General features: G+C 45.1%; 1 protein-coding gene and 1 long non-coding RNA gene across 2 annotated transcripts; one reads left to right on the plus strand and one right to left on the minus strand.

Moving 5' to 3' along the window:
• Positions 1-4,268: 4,268 nt before the first annotated feature.
• Positions 4,269-6,444, minus strand: LOC101781932. Its single transcript, XM_004973408.3, has 2 exons — positions 5,639-6,444; positions 4,269-4,789 (listed from the first exon to the last, which is right to left on the minus strand). The coding sequence occupies exons 1-2, from the start codon at positions 6,272-6,274 to the stop codon at positions 4,688-4,690; spliced, it is 738 nt and encodes a 245-aa protein (XP_004973465.1). The 5' UTR covers positions 6,275-6,444; the 3' UTR covers positions 4,269-4,687.
• Positions 6,445-6,504: 60 nt separating this feature from the next.
• On the plus strand, positions 6,505-9,973 carry LOC101782334. The gene is made up of 3 exons (XR_215412.3): positions 6,505-6,698; positions 7,514-7,955; positions 9,203-9,973. It is a non-coding gene; the product is annotated as an uncharacterized LOC101782334 (long non-coding RNA).
• Positions 9,974-14,237: the final 4,264 nt, after the last annotated feature.

Here is a 14,237-nt window from a genome sequence, read left to right on the forward strand (position 1 = left end):
AAGCATTTGTGCAGGAAACAAAGCGAATAGCAACTCAACTAACAATAGAAAATTGTTACTCCCTTCATCCATCTAGCTTATTGTCTTAAACATCGTATATTTAGAATCGGAGTTAGTATAAAAGAACTCGCAATAGAAAATGATTGAACTAAGTACCTTTCTGTGTGGTCTCAGTCTCACCATAGAGTTGAACACCAACGTGTTCTGTACCTCCAGTTGCTATTATATGACATAAACATATATTTTAGATGCATCTAATATTAACTTGCAACGAAGCGAGGAAAATGCATGGTTTTGAAGGATTTTTTTTTCGAAACGAACCAAGCAGGAGAGCTGCCGATTATATTAAAAAGAAAAAGAAGATGGTCCAGACTAGACAAATACAAAGCATCAAGCGGTGCGAAAGTTCAAGAAAAGAATATATATACAAACGTATAAGGCCCTAAACACGGAAAGAATTAACGGCAAGCGATTAAAACGGAAAGGTGTTTTGCTCCGACCGTAGTTCACATCGCGGCCTCATCTTTAACTTTGTGGAATATCATTTTGGTTGTAGATTCCTTGCGCTCAAAAATTCTCAAATTTCTCTCCCTCCAAATAGTCCATGAAACAAGCATGATCATGGAGCGCATGCCTTTCCTAAAGCAACACGACGTCATTGCCCTTGTCGACCACCAGTGATGTAAACTATCCTCATGCTCCCAAAGTATCGGTTTAATTGCCACACAGGATATCCAATTCGCCACCATATCCCATAGTCTACGCGTCACTCGGCATTGAGTAAAAAGGTGAACTGCCGACTCTTGAGTGTTGCGGCGTAACGGGCAATTAAGTTGATTGGGCCACCCCTGTTTTTTAGTCTATCCGCCATCCATAGCCTGTTTTGGATCGCGAGCCACGAAAAGATCTTACAGCTTCTAGGAGCCCATACTTTCCATATCAGAGTGTTGAAGTTCGTGTATGTAGAGCCAATGATCTGCGCATTGTATGCGGATTTAGCTGAGTAAGTCCCGACCGCGCTTAACTTCCATTTGATGTTATCTGCCTCCCCTGGTTGAAGTTCCACAAGCTGTATGATTCACAGAGAAATCTCAGTGTCGAAGGTTGATGTAGTGGATCCAATTATTATTATGTAGCGCATCTCGGAGACATCTGTTCTTTTTCCTCGCCCCTGGCGGCGGCTTCGTCAATCAGCCGGTCCCGTGCAGATACAGAAACGGTAGCGGACTGCCTGATCGACTGCACCACCGAGCCGTGGCGCCTTGGCCCCCTCCTTTCCCCAGGTACGCATGATGCAGTGAAGAATCCTTGCACTGCGTGCCTTTTGTCCTGACTGATCACGATTCACGCCTTCTATTTTCCCAGAAGCCGCATGTCACTAAAATTCAATTGGGTATTCCTGCACTCTTTACTTTGGGTGTTATGACGATTTATATCTTTAAGACTATAACTAGCATGAGTGCATTTGAGAGTGAGTTCGTTTTTTCTTTTCCAATTAACTATCCACAACCAAACTTAGAAATGAAAAGGCACAAAAATTTATTTATTTTGTGGTTGTTGGACTTTGTTGGCTCATAGTCCCCATGTTGACAGAGCAGATATGTTCCCGCTGATTTGCTATATCTAACTTCAGGAACAATTGAAGGAAGGACATGAAAATATGAGATTTTGATGAGGTTGAAATTTCAATCAACCAAATGTTGTATGAACAATTTGTACGATGCTTCTGTTACAAATTTGGGGACTATATATATGGCCTTGATATGCATATGCTTAACAACTTCAAGAGCAACAAAGAGGATGGAAGGAGTTGGATTAATTGATCTCTATCATAAATTAAATCTATCTCTAAGCAATCTTATCTCCGGACTTCATTGCATTTCTCAGTTAATGCCATATCATTGAACAATGTGGTGGTTGCAAAAATCTACTGTTAGTTACACATATGATTTTCTGTACAAATGTTAACGATAAACTAGGACAGATGGCCTCGATGCCGCGCGCAGGGCCGGCGTCGGGCAGCCTCGCGCCCGAAGCAGATCCGCCACCGGCCGGGCGGTCTCGCCTCGGCGCCAGGTCGCCGCTCACCTCCACCGCCGCAAGAGGTTCACTGGACGGATCCGGGCACCAGAAGCTGGATCTGTCCTCCCCCGGCTCGGATGCGGCCCACCTCGCTGCCCTAACACCGGCCGCGAAGGGGCGGCGAGCATGGAGGGGACGCGCCCCACGACGGGAGCCAAACTGCGAAGGCCCAGCCGCACGGAAGTGGCCTGCTCAGGCAACGGCGAGGCGAGGAGAGCAAGGGAGAAGGGGTGGGTGGCAGCGCGGCTTGGTCGCCGCCCGTGTCGCCCTCGGTCGAGAGCGACGCGGGGGCCTTCCGGGTCTGTCATGGATTTATACCTGCCTATTCCACTTATGCACTAGTTCCATACTTCGCCTCGACACATTATCCTCACCTTGTATGCACATGGAACAAGTTGCGAAATACTGAAATATGAACAGATGCCATGCTGTCTTTTTTCTTGAGAATATCGAAAACCTATTCTTGCTGACAGGGCGAGCTAATACCAAATAATAGACAAATATTGTAATATAACTCACAGATCAGTTATTGTTTTTTATTGTTGTTAAATGATGAGTTGATGATAGACAAGTCAATTGATAGTACGATTGATTCCATCAATGTGAGGGATGGGGCGAAGACCAGGCTTTTCATGAATATCCTGTCACTCGCTTTTTCTGCAGGAGAGGAAACTACTTGCTTTGGGGCCTGGCCATATCGGCTCAGCTGGGCTGGGCGGCTGCCGTCTGGTCTTTTTTTTTTTTTAATGGGCTAGGCTGAAACTCTAGGGCATGCCAAGGCATAGTCAAGAAGACAGAATCGGCAGTGGACCAATTTAACAATTCTGCTGATGCAAAAGTGCTGTTCGGTCCAAATGGAGTGAGCACTAGTGTTAGTGTACTACAGAAGACATCGAGCTTGGTCAAGTTGGTATTCGTTGATGACTCTGGGGATGAATGAGATGATACTCAAAGCAATGCGCCAGGATATCAAGGTCTCAAAATTGGTATTGAATGTGAACCCCTTCTCTCAATGTCTCAAAATTGTTTTGCATGCTATTAGTCTCATGTAGAATTTGTAGTTGCAGGTAGGTAACAACAAGCTGTGGCCAGTGGCCACCGGACACCATGTTGCAATGCTCATTTTCCGTGCTGATCTTTGATCTGAAGTAAGCAGATTTTCCTCTAGAATCATGCTTTAAGTTACATCATGAAAAAACAATGCTCCCTGTTCTCTTCCATTTTCTGATCGCCACGTTTTTTCTTTTGCGCGCGCGTGACATGTTTGTATATATAAACCTTTTACTACTAGTTTCGCGATAATCTTGGATTACGAATTATGAAGCTCTCCTCTCTATGCATATGAATGAATGAGATCTCTATTTTTAGAACACATATGAAAGAGCCCTTTTTTTTATTTTCGTTTTATTTTTTGTACAGCACATGAAAGAGCTCTGTGAGATATAGTGGTACGCAGACGGCAGATCCGTCTTTTTTCCATGCCATGCAGGAAAAGTAGAGCAGGGTAAAGCAAAGGCAGTATGATATGGCAGTGCTTCCTGCCCCTTAACGTTTCAAAAAAAAGAAAGAAAGCAAAGGCAGGGAAAGAAATGGTGCGGAGTGCGGTCACTCTCTTTTCTGTCAGTACACCATCTCTGAAGCACGACTAGGGTCAGCCTCTGAAGCCTGGACCCAGAAGACCTCACGTGCTAGCTTGCATACGACAAACCGTCGCAAGCATTGACGTTAGTGCCATTTCATGCTACCAACGACGAAAGGCAGCATGCCACTTTCGTTCCAAAAAAAGAAAACCCAAAAAGGCAGCATGCCACTCAGCTTGTTCCATAGATCTGAAGCAACTAATCTATCTATTAATAATAAATAAGATCCATCCAACTTGCTGCTGCAATGAGTCCACAGCAACAAACAACGTTTCACACAGCACAGCCTACTAGGGCTAGTGAGCTTTCCAGCCCATTGCTTAGCTGATGCCAATTGCTACCAGAGTCCTGCACATTTTACCACAAGATGACAAGAATCCTATTTGCACCAACACAAATTCAAAGAGCACATTTTGCCACAAGAATCCTATTTGCACCAAGACAAGATTTAAAGTTCAAGAGAGGACCCTGTTGGCTCTGAAACAATGAAAAGTGCGAATCCTGCTGTGTAATAACAGGAGAAGCAGCCAGGACAACGGAACAACATGTGAAATCATCAACAGCGAGATGAGAAACATTGTAAGAAATGAACTAATAAGGTATGTATTTTGTTGTTCCTTCACCGTATCAGTGGAATCCACACGGAGTGAATTGAATTCAGATTCACAAAAAAAAAAAGAGAAGAACTAAACAGGGCAATGGGCGAGCCTACTGCTCGCCAAACGCCGGCACCGGGCAAGGAACAAAGCTGACTAAGATTAACCTGAAGGATCCAATGAAACCAACGCCTCCTGAATCCTGATCATCCTCATCAGCAGCCTCGCGCCTCGTAATAATCCATGAAGGCCGCTCCCCTTAGCAGCTCCTCCAGACTGGCCAGCCCTTCTTTATGTACAACAAGAGTAGGGTTGGATTTATTTCCACGAGCGCAAACTCTTCATCAGCAAAAATTCTTCCGGCCCTGATCAGCAGGCGTCTGGACAGGCACCGTCATCCAATGGCGGTGGAAAGTTGAGGTCGAATGCAAAGCCCTTGGCGCTGGATGCGCTTGTTTCACCCTGCATACTCTGTTTCATGCACGAAACCAAGCAAAGTGGATTTCAGTTAAGAACAGGTAACATATACTCAATTGATTGGAATTCAGAAATAACAGATGTGGAGAAGGAAACATCGCTAGATTGTAACGGGAAAATCCATGGCATGGAGCATATGTAGCAGCAACAATGAGTTCGGCATTCCTATATGCTGAAAAAGATGTCTTTTTTCTTTGAAAATCTGAAAAAGATGTCTAACAGCAAGCAAACGAAGAGAGCTGCTTCACTTGGGAGTCTAGAGCTATTGATCCTATAGCAGCATTTAATTAGACCATGATGCTAGCACATCATAGCTCGATTGCAAAAACAGCCAGTCAGCTAGAGCTGGCATTCCATCAAACACCTAAAGTCCAAGCAGTAGCAGCACAGGGCAACAAACAGAGCTAAATCACCATCGAGCAAGCAATCACATCAGCAGCACGAAGTGGCAATGACCAAGCAGATAAACGCACAGCAGCAGGAAAGTAGAAAGAGCAAGCGTCAAGACAGTGCCGGCCAGGTCATGGCCGCCCGACCAGGGATGCCATCCGGCGACGGGACCCTAGGTGGAGGGTGGCCGGCGCGCACCTCCAGCCGCTGCCGCGCCGATGCGTGGGAGGGCGGGGTGCAGCTGGGCAACGACGCGTCGGATGTCCGCAACGGCGCGCGGCGGCAACAGGAGGGTGAGCGGATGGCGTGCGGGCAGCAACCAGCCAAATTTGCTGTGCCGGTCTCGCTGCTGGAGCGTGGTTTATTTGAAGGGATCCCTTGTTCGAATTGCAGCCAAAAATACCAACGGAGAGTAGGAATTAGGATTAGAATTGCCGCTTGAGATGCTCTTACCGTGGGAATTGGCTTCACCTCGTCGGCCACCGCCCGCGGCCGCTTCGCCGGCGAGCTGCACCCTTCGTCGTCCTCGCCGCCAGATCCGCGGGCGCCGGGGCCCTTCCGCTTCGCCCGCGGCCGCGCCGCGTCGTCCGTGCTCGACGACGCGCGGGATCCGCCGGCGCCGTAGTCCAGCGGAGTGTTCGGGCTCGACGCCGTCATGGGCTCCTTCGCCACCGCCGTGGCGGCAGCGAGCGCCTTCTCCGCTGCCTTCCCGTCCGCGTGGCTCGGGCGCGGCTGCGTCGGCGCCGCGTGGTCGGCGGAGCTCGTCGACGGCGAGCCGGATCCGGCCGCCGCGTCCCTTTCCTCACCGCCGGATCCCGCAAGGTCCAGCTCCCGCAACGCCTTCATCCAGGGAACGCACGAGCCCCGCCTCCCGCGACTCCGCGGCCGCCGTCCCGCCCATCCCTTCGGCACCTCCGCCGGTGCCGTGCCGGGCGACGACTCGGCCTCGGCCTCGGCCTCGGCCGCCGGCATCGGGACCCACTTGGGCCACGCCCGCAGCTTCTTGGACCGGAGGCTGACGAGAATCTGCGCGGCGCGGACCATCACCTGATCCAGCTCCCCTTCCGCCACCACCACCGCCGCCGCCATGGGAACCCCCACCACCAAAACTGGCCGCCAAGCGCTCGGTCCGCCGCCTCGCCGCTCTCTCTCTCTCTCTCTCTCTCTCTCTCTCTCTCTCTCTTCCTTGGAGATGCGTCTCCAGATGAGAGAGATGAGGCTGGTGGTTTCTTGGTCAAGGCGACAGAGACGGGATCAGAAAAGGAAGGGGCGCCGTGGGCCGGAGGCGGTGGCTTTATAAAGGGTGGGGCGGAGGGGAGAGGAGGTCGGGGCGAGAACGAAACGAATACGGTGACCGGGGGAATCGGACCAGACACCAGTGTGGGTGTGGGCGTGTGGCCGCCCGCGTACACACAGCCCTTCCGGACTCGGGCACCCCCAGGAAACAAACCCCCATGGCCGCCACGCCGCCATGGCCGCCGCCCGTGGCGACCCGCGCGGACCCCGGCCACCGGTGAGCCTCTCCTCCCCCTTCCGTGCGGCTCGCTTCTGATCGTGTGGCTGGTACGGACTCCCGTGCGGCTACTATTCCTTCTTACTTGCTGGGGGAATGTTGTTTTTTTTGGGTTTATTTTTTTCGTTTGGGCGTGGGGTGAACGCGAGATCTTCGTTGGCTTGGGGGTGTTTGAGCTGCGTTTTGCGCTGTTCGGCGAGGGCTTCGTTGCCTCGTTGGGGATTTAGGGGCTCGGGATTCAGTGGAGTGGGGATTTAGGGTTCTGTTGGGGCTCGATTGGGGAGAAATTCCTACCAATTTGGGGGAATTCTGTATGTGTGTGCCCACGTGAGGCCGGCAATCGCAAATGCTTAGATTTACCCTGCTGGGGTCCTCTCTTCTACTGTGATGGATATATTTTTAGTACTATGTCTTTTTCTGGAAATATTTTTTCACGTGCTGATTAGGCAAAAGGTGAATGCTGAAGATCAGAGTCATAAGCAGATACTCTCCTGAAGGGCATGCCCTTTCGGAGAGAACTATTTGTCCAGTCACCTTCCTTTTGTGCTTGACAAGTCCCTCGCAGCTGTTTTTACTTTTTTCTATTCTGCTTTGAGGATATCTTCCTCTCTTTTTTTTCTGCTAACCAGTGCTCTAGGATGTATTTGCAACTTGTTATAATGCCTGTGCTTCTCTTTGGGAAATGTATTGTTGATGTTTGTCATGGAAATATACATGATCACCAAAATCACTACTTACATTGTCGATAAATTTACTTGGCCTTTCTCTCCTGTGATATGTAACCACCCTTCTGCTTTTGTTGGCATATGTTACAGCAGGCACAAGAAATCTGCTGAGCGCAATACCAGTGTGTTTATGCCTAGAGTTGCAACCTATTCCAGTGGTCATGCACTTCCTGTTGCAAATAGGGTCCCCAGTTTGGGATTTGACAGTGCTACCAAGGAATGGGATAACATTCATCAGCACAAGGTCCAATCGATCAACTTCCTTTCTAGTCTTGAACGTCCCTCTGAAAATTCTGTGATAGCCGGCAAAATGGCAGGCGGCAAATTGAACAATCATTCTGTGGAGCCAACAAAACGCAATCATCTATTCAGCTTGATTGAGTTAGTGTTGCAGAAAAGGCCCAAGACGCAAAATCTTGCGGTATGTAACTTTCATCAGAATCTGACTTGCCTATAGCGGAAGAGGAGAAACCAAAAAAAGAAAGTGATGGTCTTGAGGAATATTGGAAAGATTTTGTTTGAAAGCACAAAGGTAAGAGCTTCAACCATAGAATTTGGTTAGCGCAGCACCACTTGAAAATCTTTATTTTTTCCCAGATGACTGCTAGTTCTGCTTGTGAATACATGTCGTATTATCTATTTTGAATATTGAACACTGCTTTCTTCGAAGTATCTTCATGGTAGTATATTTTGCCTGGTTGATTGCAAGAAATGTATGCCATTTCACTATGTCTGGTCAAGTCAACCATATGAACACTGCAAGGAAGCAAAAGATCCTAATAGAATTTGATGGAGATTGAGAAAAGCTGTGCCTATGAGGGATGGAATGCTCCAATAATAGAGTCAAGATTGCAATAACTTTAATAATTTTGGTACTGCGTTTCATAGCCGCAGCAGCAACAACTATACTCTTAGGTTACAATGATGACTTGTTTCATAGCCGCAGCAACAACAACTATACAGTATCTGATTATATGGGAGCTAAGTGTTAACTAATGCACTGGTTCACTAGCTGAAGTATTCAAAAAATACATTTCTTTGGCTTTTTGAAGCTTCCTATGTATCATGACTAAGTGTGCATACTTGTTCAGTTCAATTGTTGGTAACCAGTTTTTTGGGCTATCTATGCCATGCCTGTGTTATGATTGTGAGAAGGGCTGAATCGATAATTGATTATGAGTGGAAAAAGGTTTATATATTTTGTTTTAAGATATAGGAGGCTTTTGTAGCTTTAGTTCATTTACCAGTAAAGTTTTTTTATGCATGCATGTTGTTTTCACTATGGGGTAATTCTAAGAACAGGCTCCGAGTTGGGGTGTTCTTTTTTAGCAAAAGGCCTGGTAGTTAATTCTTTACATTATTTCTGCTTCACGTACCTTACAGTTTCAAGTTTTGAACACCTGTGCTGTAAGCTTATCTGCTCATTTCACCTGATATACACTAGTTCCGTACTCGTTGACATCAGTCCTGCTACATGCTCCTTACAGTTTTAACTTTTGAACACTTCTGCTGTTAGCTTACCTGCCTATTCGCCTATTCCATTTGATATGTGCTATTTCTATACTCTGCCTCGATAATTTCATTATCCTCACCTTGTATGCATATGGAAAATGTTGTCAAATATAAACAAATGCCATATTGTCATTTCCTTGAGAGGGTAGCAATTTCATAAACTAAAGGCAATTTTATATGATAATCGTGATATTCAAATTTGTAAAGCTGCACAGAAGAGAATAGTATTGGAGAAATCAAGTGATCTTAATGATTTCTTCATTTCAGGCTTCAAGGAGAAGAACAAATTGCTATGGACGCTCAAAGGATGCTGATGAGATAGACTGGTAGTGTTAAACTGTCTGAAGATTCCATAGTTGCAGATATTGCTATTCATCCTAGGCAAATGAGACTGCATCAGTTGGAAGATTCAACTTTTCGTTAAGGATTTTATCGGAGACAAGCTTGGAGGTTGCATTCTTGCTCAGGCCCCAGGTTCTGGGAAAACAGTTATGCTTATGAGTTCTGTTCAGAGCTTCCTAGCAAGATATCCATATGCAAGGTACCGTGGTGTGCTGCTCTATGGGATATTGGGTAAGTGGAAGAAAGAAATTCAATGCTGGCAAGTGCAGGATATACCGTTGCACAATTTCTACTCTGTTAAGGCTGAAAAAAGACTAGAGCAATTGGAAGTCATCAAATCATACAGACTTAGTAAGACTTCAGCGTGTTGTTGAAACTCACTACCATGCAGAAAGAGACTATTCAAAAGAAGATGGAGCATATGACAAGTTCAAAATAAGTGCGGTGATACTTCATTGTACGTTCATCCTCTTCCAGAAAGTTCAAAGGTTAATGCTGAGGATAGGACTAACACCTTGACAGATAAGTCAGCTGGTATTACTATTGGTTTAACTAATCAATGTGAGAGATGGGGTGAAGGCCAGGTTGGTCATGAATATCCTGTCACTTTTTATCTCTGCTAGAGAGAAATGTCTTGATTTTAGCCAATATATACTCCCAATGAAATTTTTGGAGAGGCTGCTGGTTAAGGTGAAAGGCTGGCCCGAATATCCATGCTTATTGAATCACAAACAGTTTTTTTAGGAAAAAAAACAAAAGTTGAACCAGAAACAGTTTGTTTTTGGACGCGGGCCCCATCACAAGTGACCCCACTGGCAGGGTTGGTTAGCAGCGGGGATCAGGGTGACGAGGACTGCACGTGACCCAATCGCACAGCCCGAGTGATTCGAGAAGGAAAATGAGCAACGGGAAAGCTGTTCCGCAGCGGAATGATGATAAAAATACAGGATCACGTGAAGCCACAACCAAAGAAATGCAAAAGGGCAAGAAAAAAAGAAAAAAGGATTCGCTGAAGGAATAAGGAATCAGCGAACCACTGGAACTAGCCATGCCGCAGCTGCTGAACGCTATCGTGTGTCAGCGCTTACCTAACACAAACCCCTCGCAAGAGATTAATAAATATTAAATTAATTAAATGGTGCGGAGTGACCGTGTGGTGGACTGATACGGGTTTTTGTTTTTAGCTAAACAGATACGCGGTTTATACTAGGAAAAGCGGTCGTGGCCCTGCACGTGGGCCGCGTCGCGCCACCGGTCACTGGCCCGCCCGCACGGATCCGTGACGGGCGCACGCAGGCCACAGAAATTTTTCCTTTTTTGTGGCGTTCTAGAGTTCCAAGTTGACACGTAAAGTCAACTCCATTTTATACATCGCCTAAAATTAAAGTATTTTTCTTTTTTGGCAAAGATAAGATCCGTTTTTTCGAAAATAAAATTACTAGAACTAGTATAAGGTTCCTTCTCGGTTTTCTCAATTTTACTTCAACTGTTTAATTTCATTAATTTGTAGTGGAAAATCTATCTACTAGGGTTTAGTTCTCTTTAACCCAGCTTGAGATTTTGTATTTTAGCTAATTTTTATAGTGGTAGATGATGACATATCACCAATATATCAATATTAAGATCTGCTTTTTCAAACTCTCATTGACGTTGAGGACTTGTTCAGCAAGCGGACCCTCTAAATAGCCCCCTACACCGATCTAAGTCAAAAAAACGCATCCAACAAGCCCTACTCCGCTCCCAATTTTGGGGAGGCATCCAAAAATTCCCCCTTCCACCCTCCATTCCTAGGGGTCTCTAGGGAGCTATTTATTAATGGGGGTTATTGCTGGAGTTGGATATACTTTTATGACCCTTAAAAAAAATAGAGAGAACCACATTTGATCTTTAGGGGCTTTGGTTTTGGTTTAAGGGCTATTGCTGAAATTGCCCTAATCCCTCTAAAGAGGATTAGGAGCGATTTAATCTACCTTAATTCTCTTTACTCTATTCAATTGGCACTAAACCAAACCAAACAAGCCTTGTGATAAGGACATGCTTACGATGCTCAAAATAAGTCCCAGTCTTTCACGGTACTAGCAGCAAATACTTTCACCGAGTATTTATTTTCAAAAATAGCACAGGCACAAGACCATATCCATGCACTCACGGCAATTAAATTGACATTAATTTATCTCACCAACCACTCACAGAGCAATAGACGTATAATAGCTGAGTCTCACGGCAACAACTTCAGAAGCAATCTCAGACGGAACAAAGACAGCAGAGTATTCCACAAGAACAAAATAATTCCGTCTGATCTATCACCAGCAAAATTCAGTAACAAAATAGATAAAGGGATCGGCTTACAGGACAGACTGCAAATCCAAACCCTAGGTAGGTCTTCCACACGCGTCCGCGAGGAACTACGATCAGAAGATGAGACCTCAACGAGATCGAGGCACGCACCCAGGTTGTAACCTCAATTGGATCGGCAGCCGTCGCCACGGCAAGGAAGAAGGCAGCGCCACCTCTTCGCTTGGGAGGAGAAACCCTTCACAAACTCACGATAAAGCACAGTCTGAAGTCTGAACGATACAAGGGCGGAGCCCTGGCTAGTGGCTAATATGGCTCGCAGGCCAGCCTCGACGCTAAAACAGACGCTACAGTTCCAGCCACAAATACAGGTCGAACCAGACTCTAACTAACCTGACCGAACCAAACAAAGCTGGTGCATAAAGGAAATAATAAAGTATTCCGGCCAGGTTGCTAAGACTAGTTCAACCCCACGTAATTAGCTAGTGTTTTATTCTCTCGTGACGTCAATATAATTGGAGCCCATGAATATTTTGTTCCATGAAGCTTCTCTCTTCTTTGATATTCACCTGCATAGAACCAATCTGAATATATATCCACTTGGCCTTTTCTTTTCCCCCGTACTTTTAGGAAGATCAACTCCAGCAAATATTATCTTGGTCGATGTAGTAGTACCAGTACTAGGAAGCACTTTTTTCGTATATCTTCGTCTCTCATCCAACAAGGAAAATGAACCAAGCTTCAAATGAAAATAATCACTAGCCTCATGAGTTGAAACATCTTGAGGAGCCATGGGCTCATCACCTTGTAAGGTAAGAACTAAGATGTGCATGCATACGTCGTAGATTTATAAAATGAAAATGCATGTGCATGTACATGGGCGAATTCATTGATATTGTGTTCTAGAAAAATGCACGACTATTTTGTTTAACAGGACATGAGAAGCCAGATCAAGTGTCTGATGCATATTGTAATAATAAATGCCTACAGTATTCGTTAAGCTCCTCGTCTAAACATGGAAGCGACGTTCCCGTGTAAGAATGTCTTCCCGGGGGTTCGTTCCTTGCCTGTGGGCCTTCAAGGCCCTCCTGCCCCGTGCGGCAACGAACGGACCGCGCGAATCCAGCTATAACACGGACTAGCGCGCATCGGAAATCCTTAAATCAACATATCTTCCATTATCCATCTTTAGGAAGCACATCTTCCATTATTTGAGATCAGTGCAGATCTTGATGAACGTGTGAGATTGATTTGCACTGGGGGAGCAGCATGTGGAGCAGGCGCGTACCGCTGCATGGGTGGAGCAAGTACAGGATACGTGTTGCCATGGGAGAGCTGGGGGCGGATGGGATGTTAAACGAGTTTCAAATTTCAAATGAGTTTTTCTCTTAAACCATTAATACGATTTGAAATCCGTTTAAACCATAATATTCTTTGAAATTAATGCAACCCGATGAGCTTCAATATGTTATTTTAAATTTTTTATTTTAATGTTTCAACATTTGTAATGTAATACTTCAACATTTTTTAATAACTACTCAACATTTTTTATGTACTATTTCAACATTTTTTATTTTAACATTTCAAAATTTTAAATGTACTACTTCAACATTTTTAATAACTACTTCAACATTTTTTTTACTATTTCAACATTTTTACTAACTACTTCAATATTTTTATGTATTGTTTCAACATATTTAATGTAGTACTTCAGCATTTTTTAATAACTACTTCACCATTTGTAAAAAAACTGAAGAAAAATGTTGGTGCATAAAAAAAATGTTGATTAACGTCACGAAATATTGGTAACAATTAAACTCGGCTTTAAAGAAAATGATGGTGAATGTTAAAGAAAAATGTTAGTACATCAAAAAGTTAAAAGAAAAAGTATTAAAAAGAAAAATGTTGGTTAACATCAATAAAATGTTGTAATATTCAAAAAATGTTTAAAAGTAATTTGATTCAAAATATAGTTAATTGCGGTCTTGTTTTGTAGATCTCGTTGTAAGAAACACCATGGGTCAATCCAAATTTGATTTGGACAGTTGGTTTGGAACTTTGAATTTTTTCCTTCAAATCTTCATTTTGCACGAAAACCAAGGTGCACGTAAGAAGGTGCTGTCCTCCGACCGGTTTCAACGCTAGCAAAAAGATTAGTAGGCCCGCCGATTTGGTGGGTTAACAGGCCGTTAGCAGGCTTTGCGATGCAACACTTATCCACCTTCCGGAATATGTATAGGAGCTCAGTGCGCATCACAGACGTTGAGCACGGTGACATACATGGGTTGGTGGCGTACTGGCATCAATGTGCTAGTTTTTCTATTCTTTTCTCTTTTTCTTTTTGCAAAATCAGCAAAGCATTTTCCTTACCAAGTGCAGCGTGGCAAATTATTTCAATTACAACGCAAATTGAGAAATGAGCTGCTCAATCATGGATTCTTCGCCTGAGCCTGGAAATGGTTCAGAATTTTGGCGGCACGGCGTCGTGTCTGAATTCGGCTTCTCTGACGATTACGGGTGAGGTGTAACAACATCTCGCATCCTTGGTCTCAGGTGCAGATCTGGCGAAGCACGGCTTCGCGAGGATGGCCGGTGACTATGGCCACAAACGTCGTGCTCGCAACAGGTGTTTTGGAACTTATTGTGCGGCGAGTGTGGTATGGGA

This window comes from Setaria italica, chromosome VI (assembly GCF_000263155.2).
Source record: "Setaria italica strain Yugu1 chromosome VI, Setaria_italica_v2.0, whole genome shotgun sequence".
NCBI lineage: Eukaryota > Viridiplantae > Streptophyta > Magnoliopsida > Poales > Poaceae > Setaria > Setaria italica.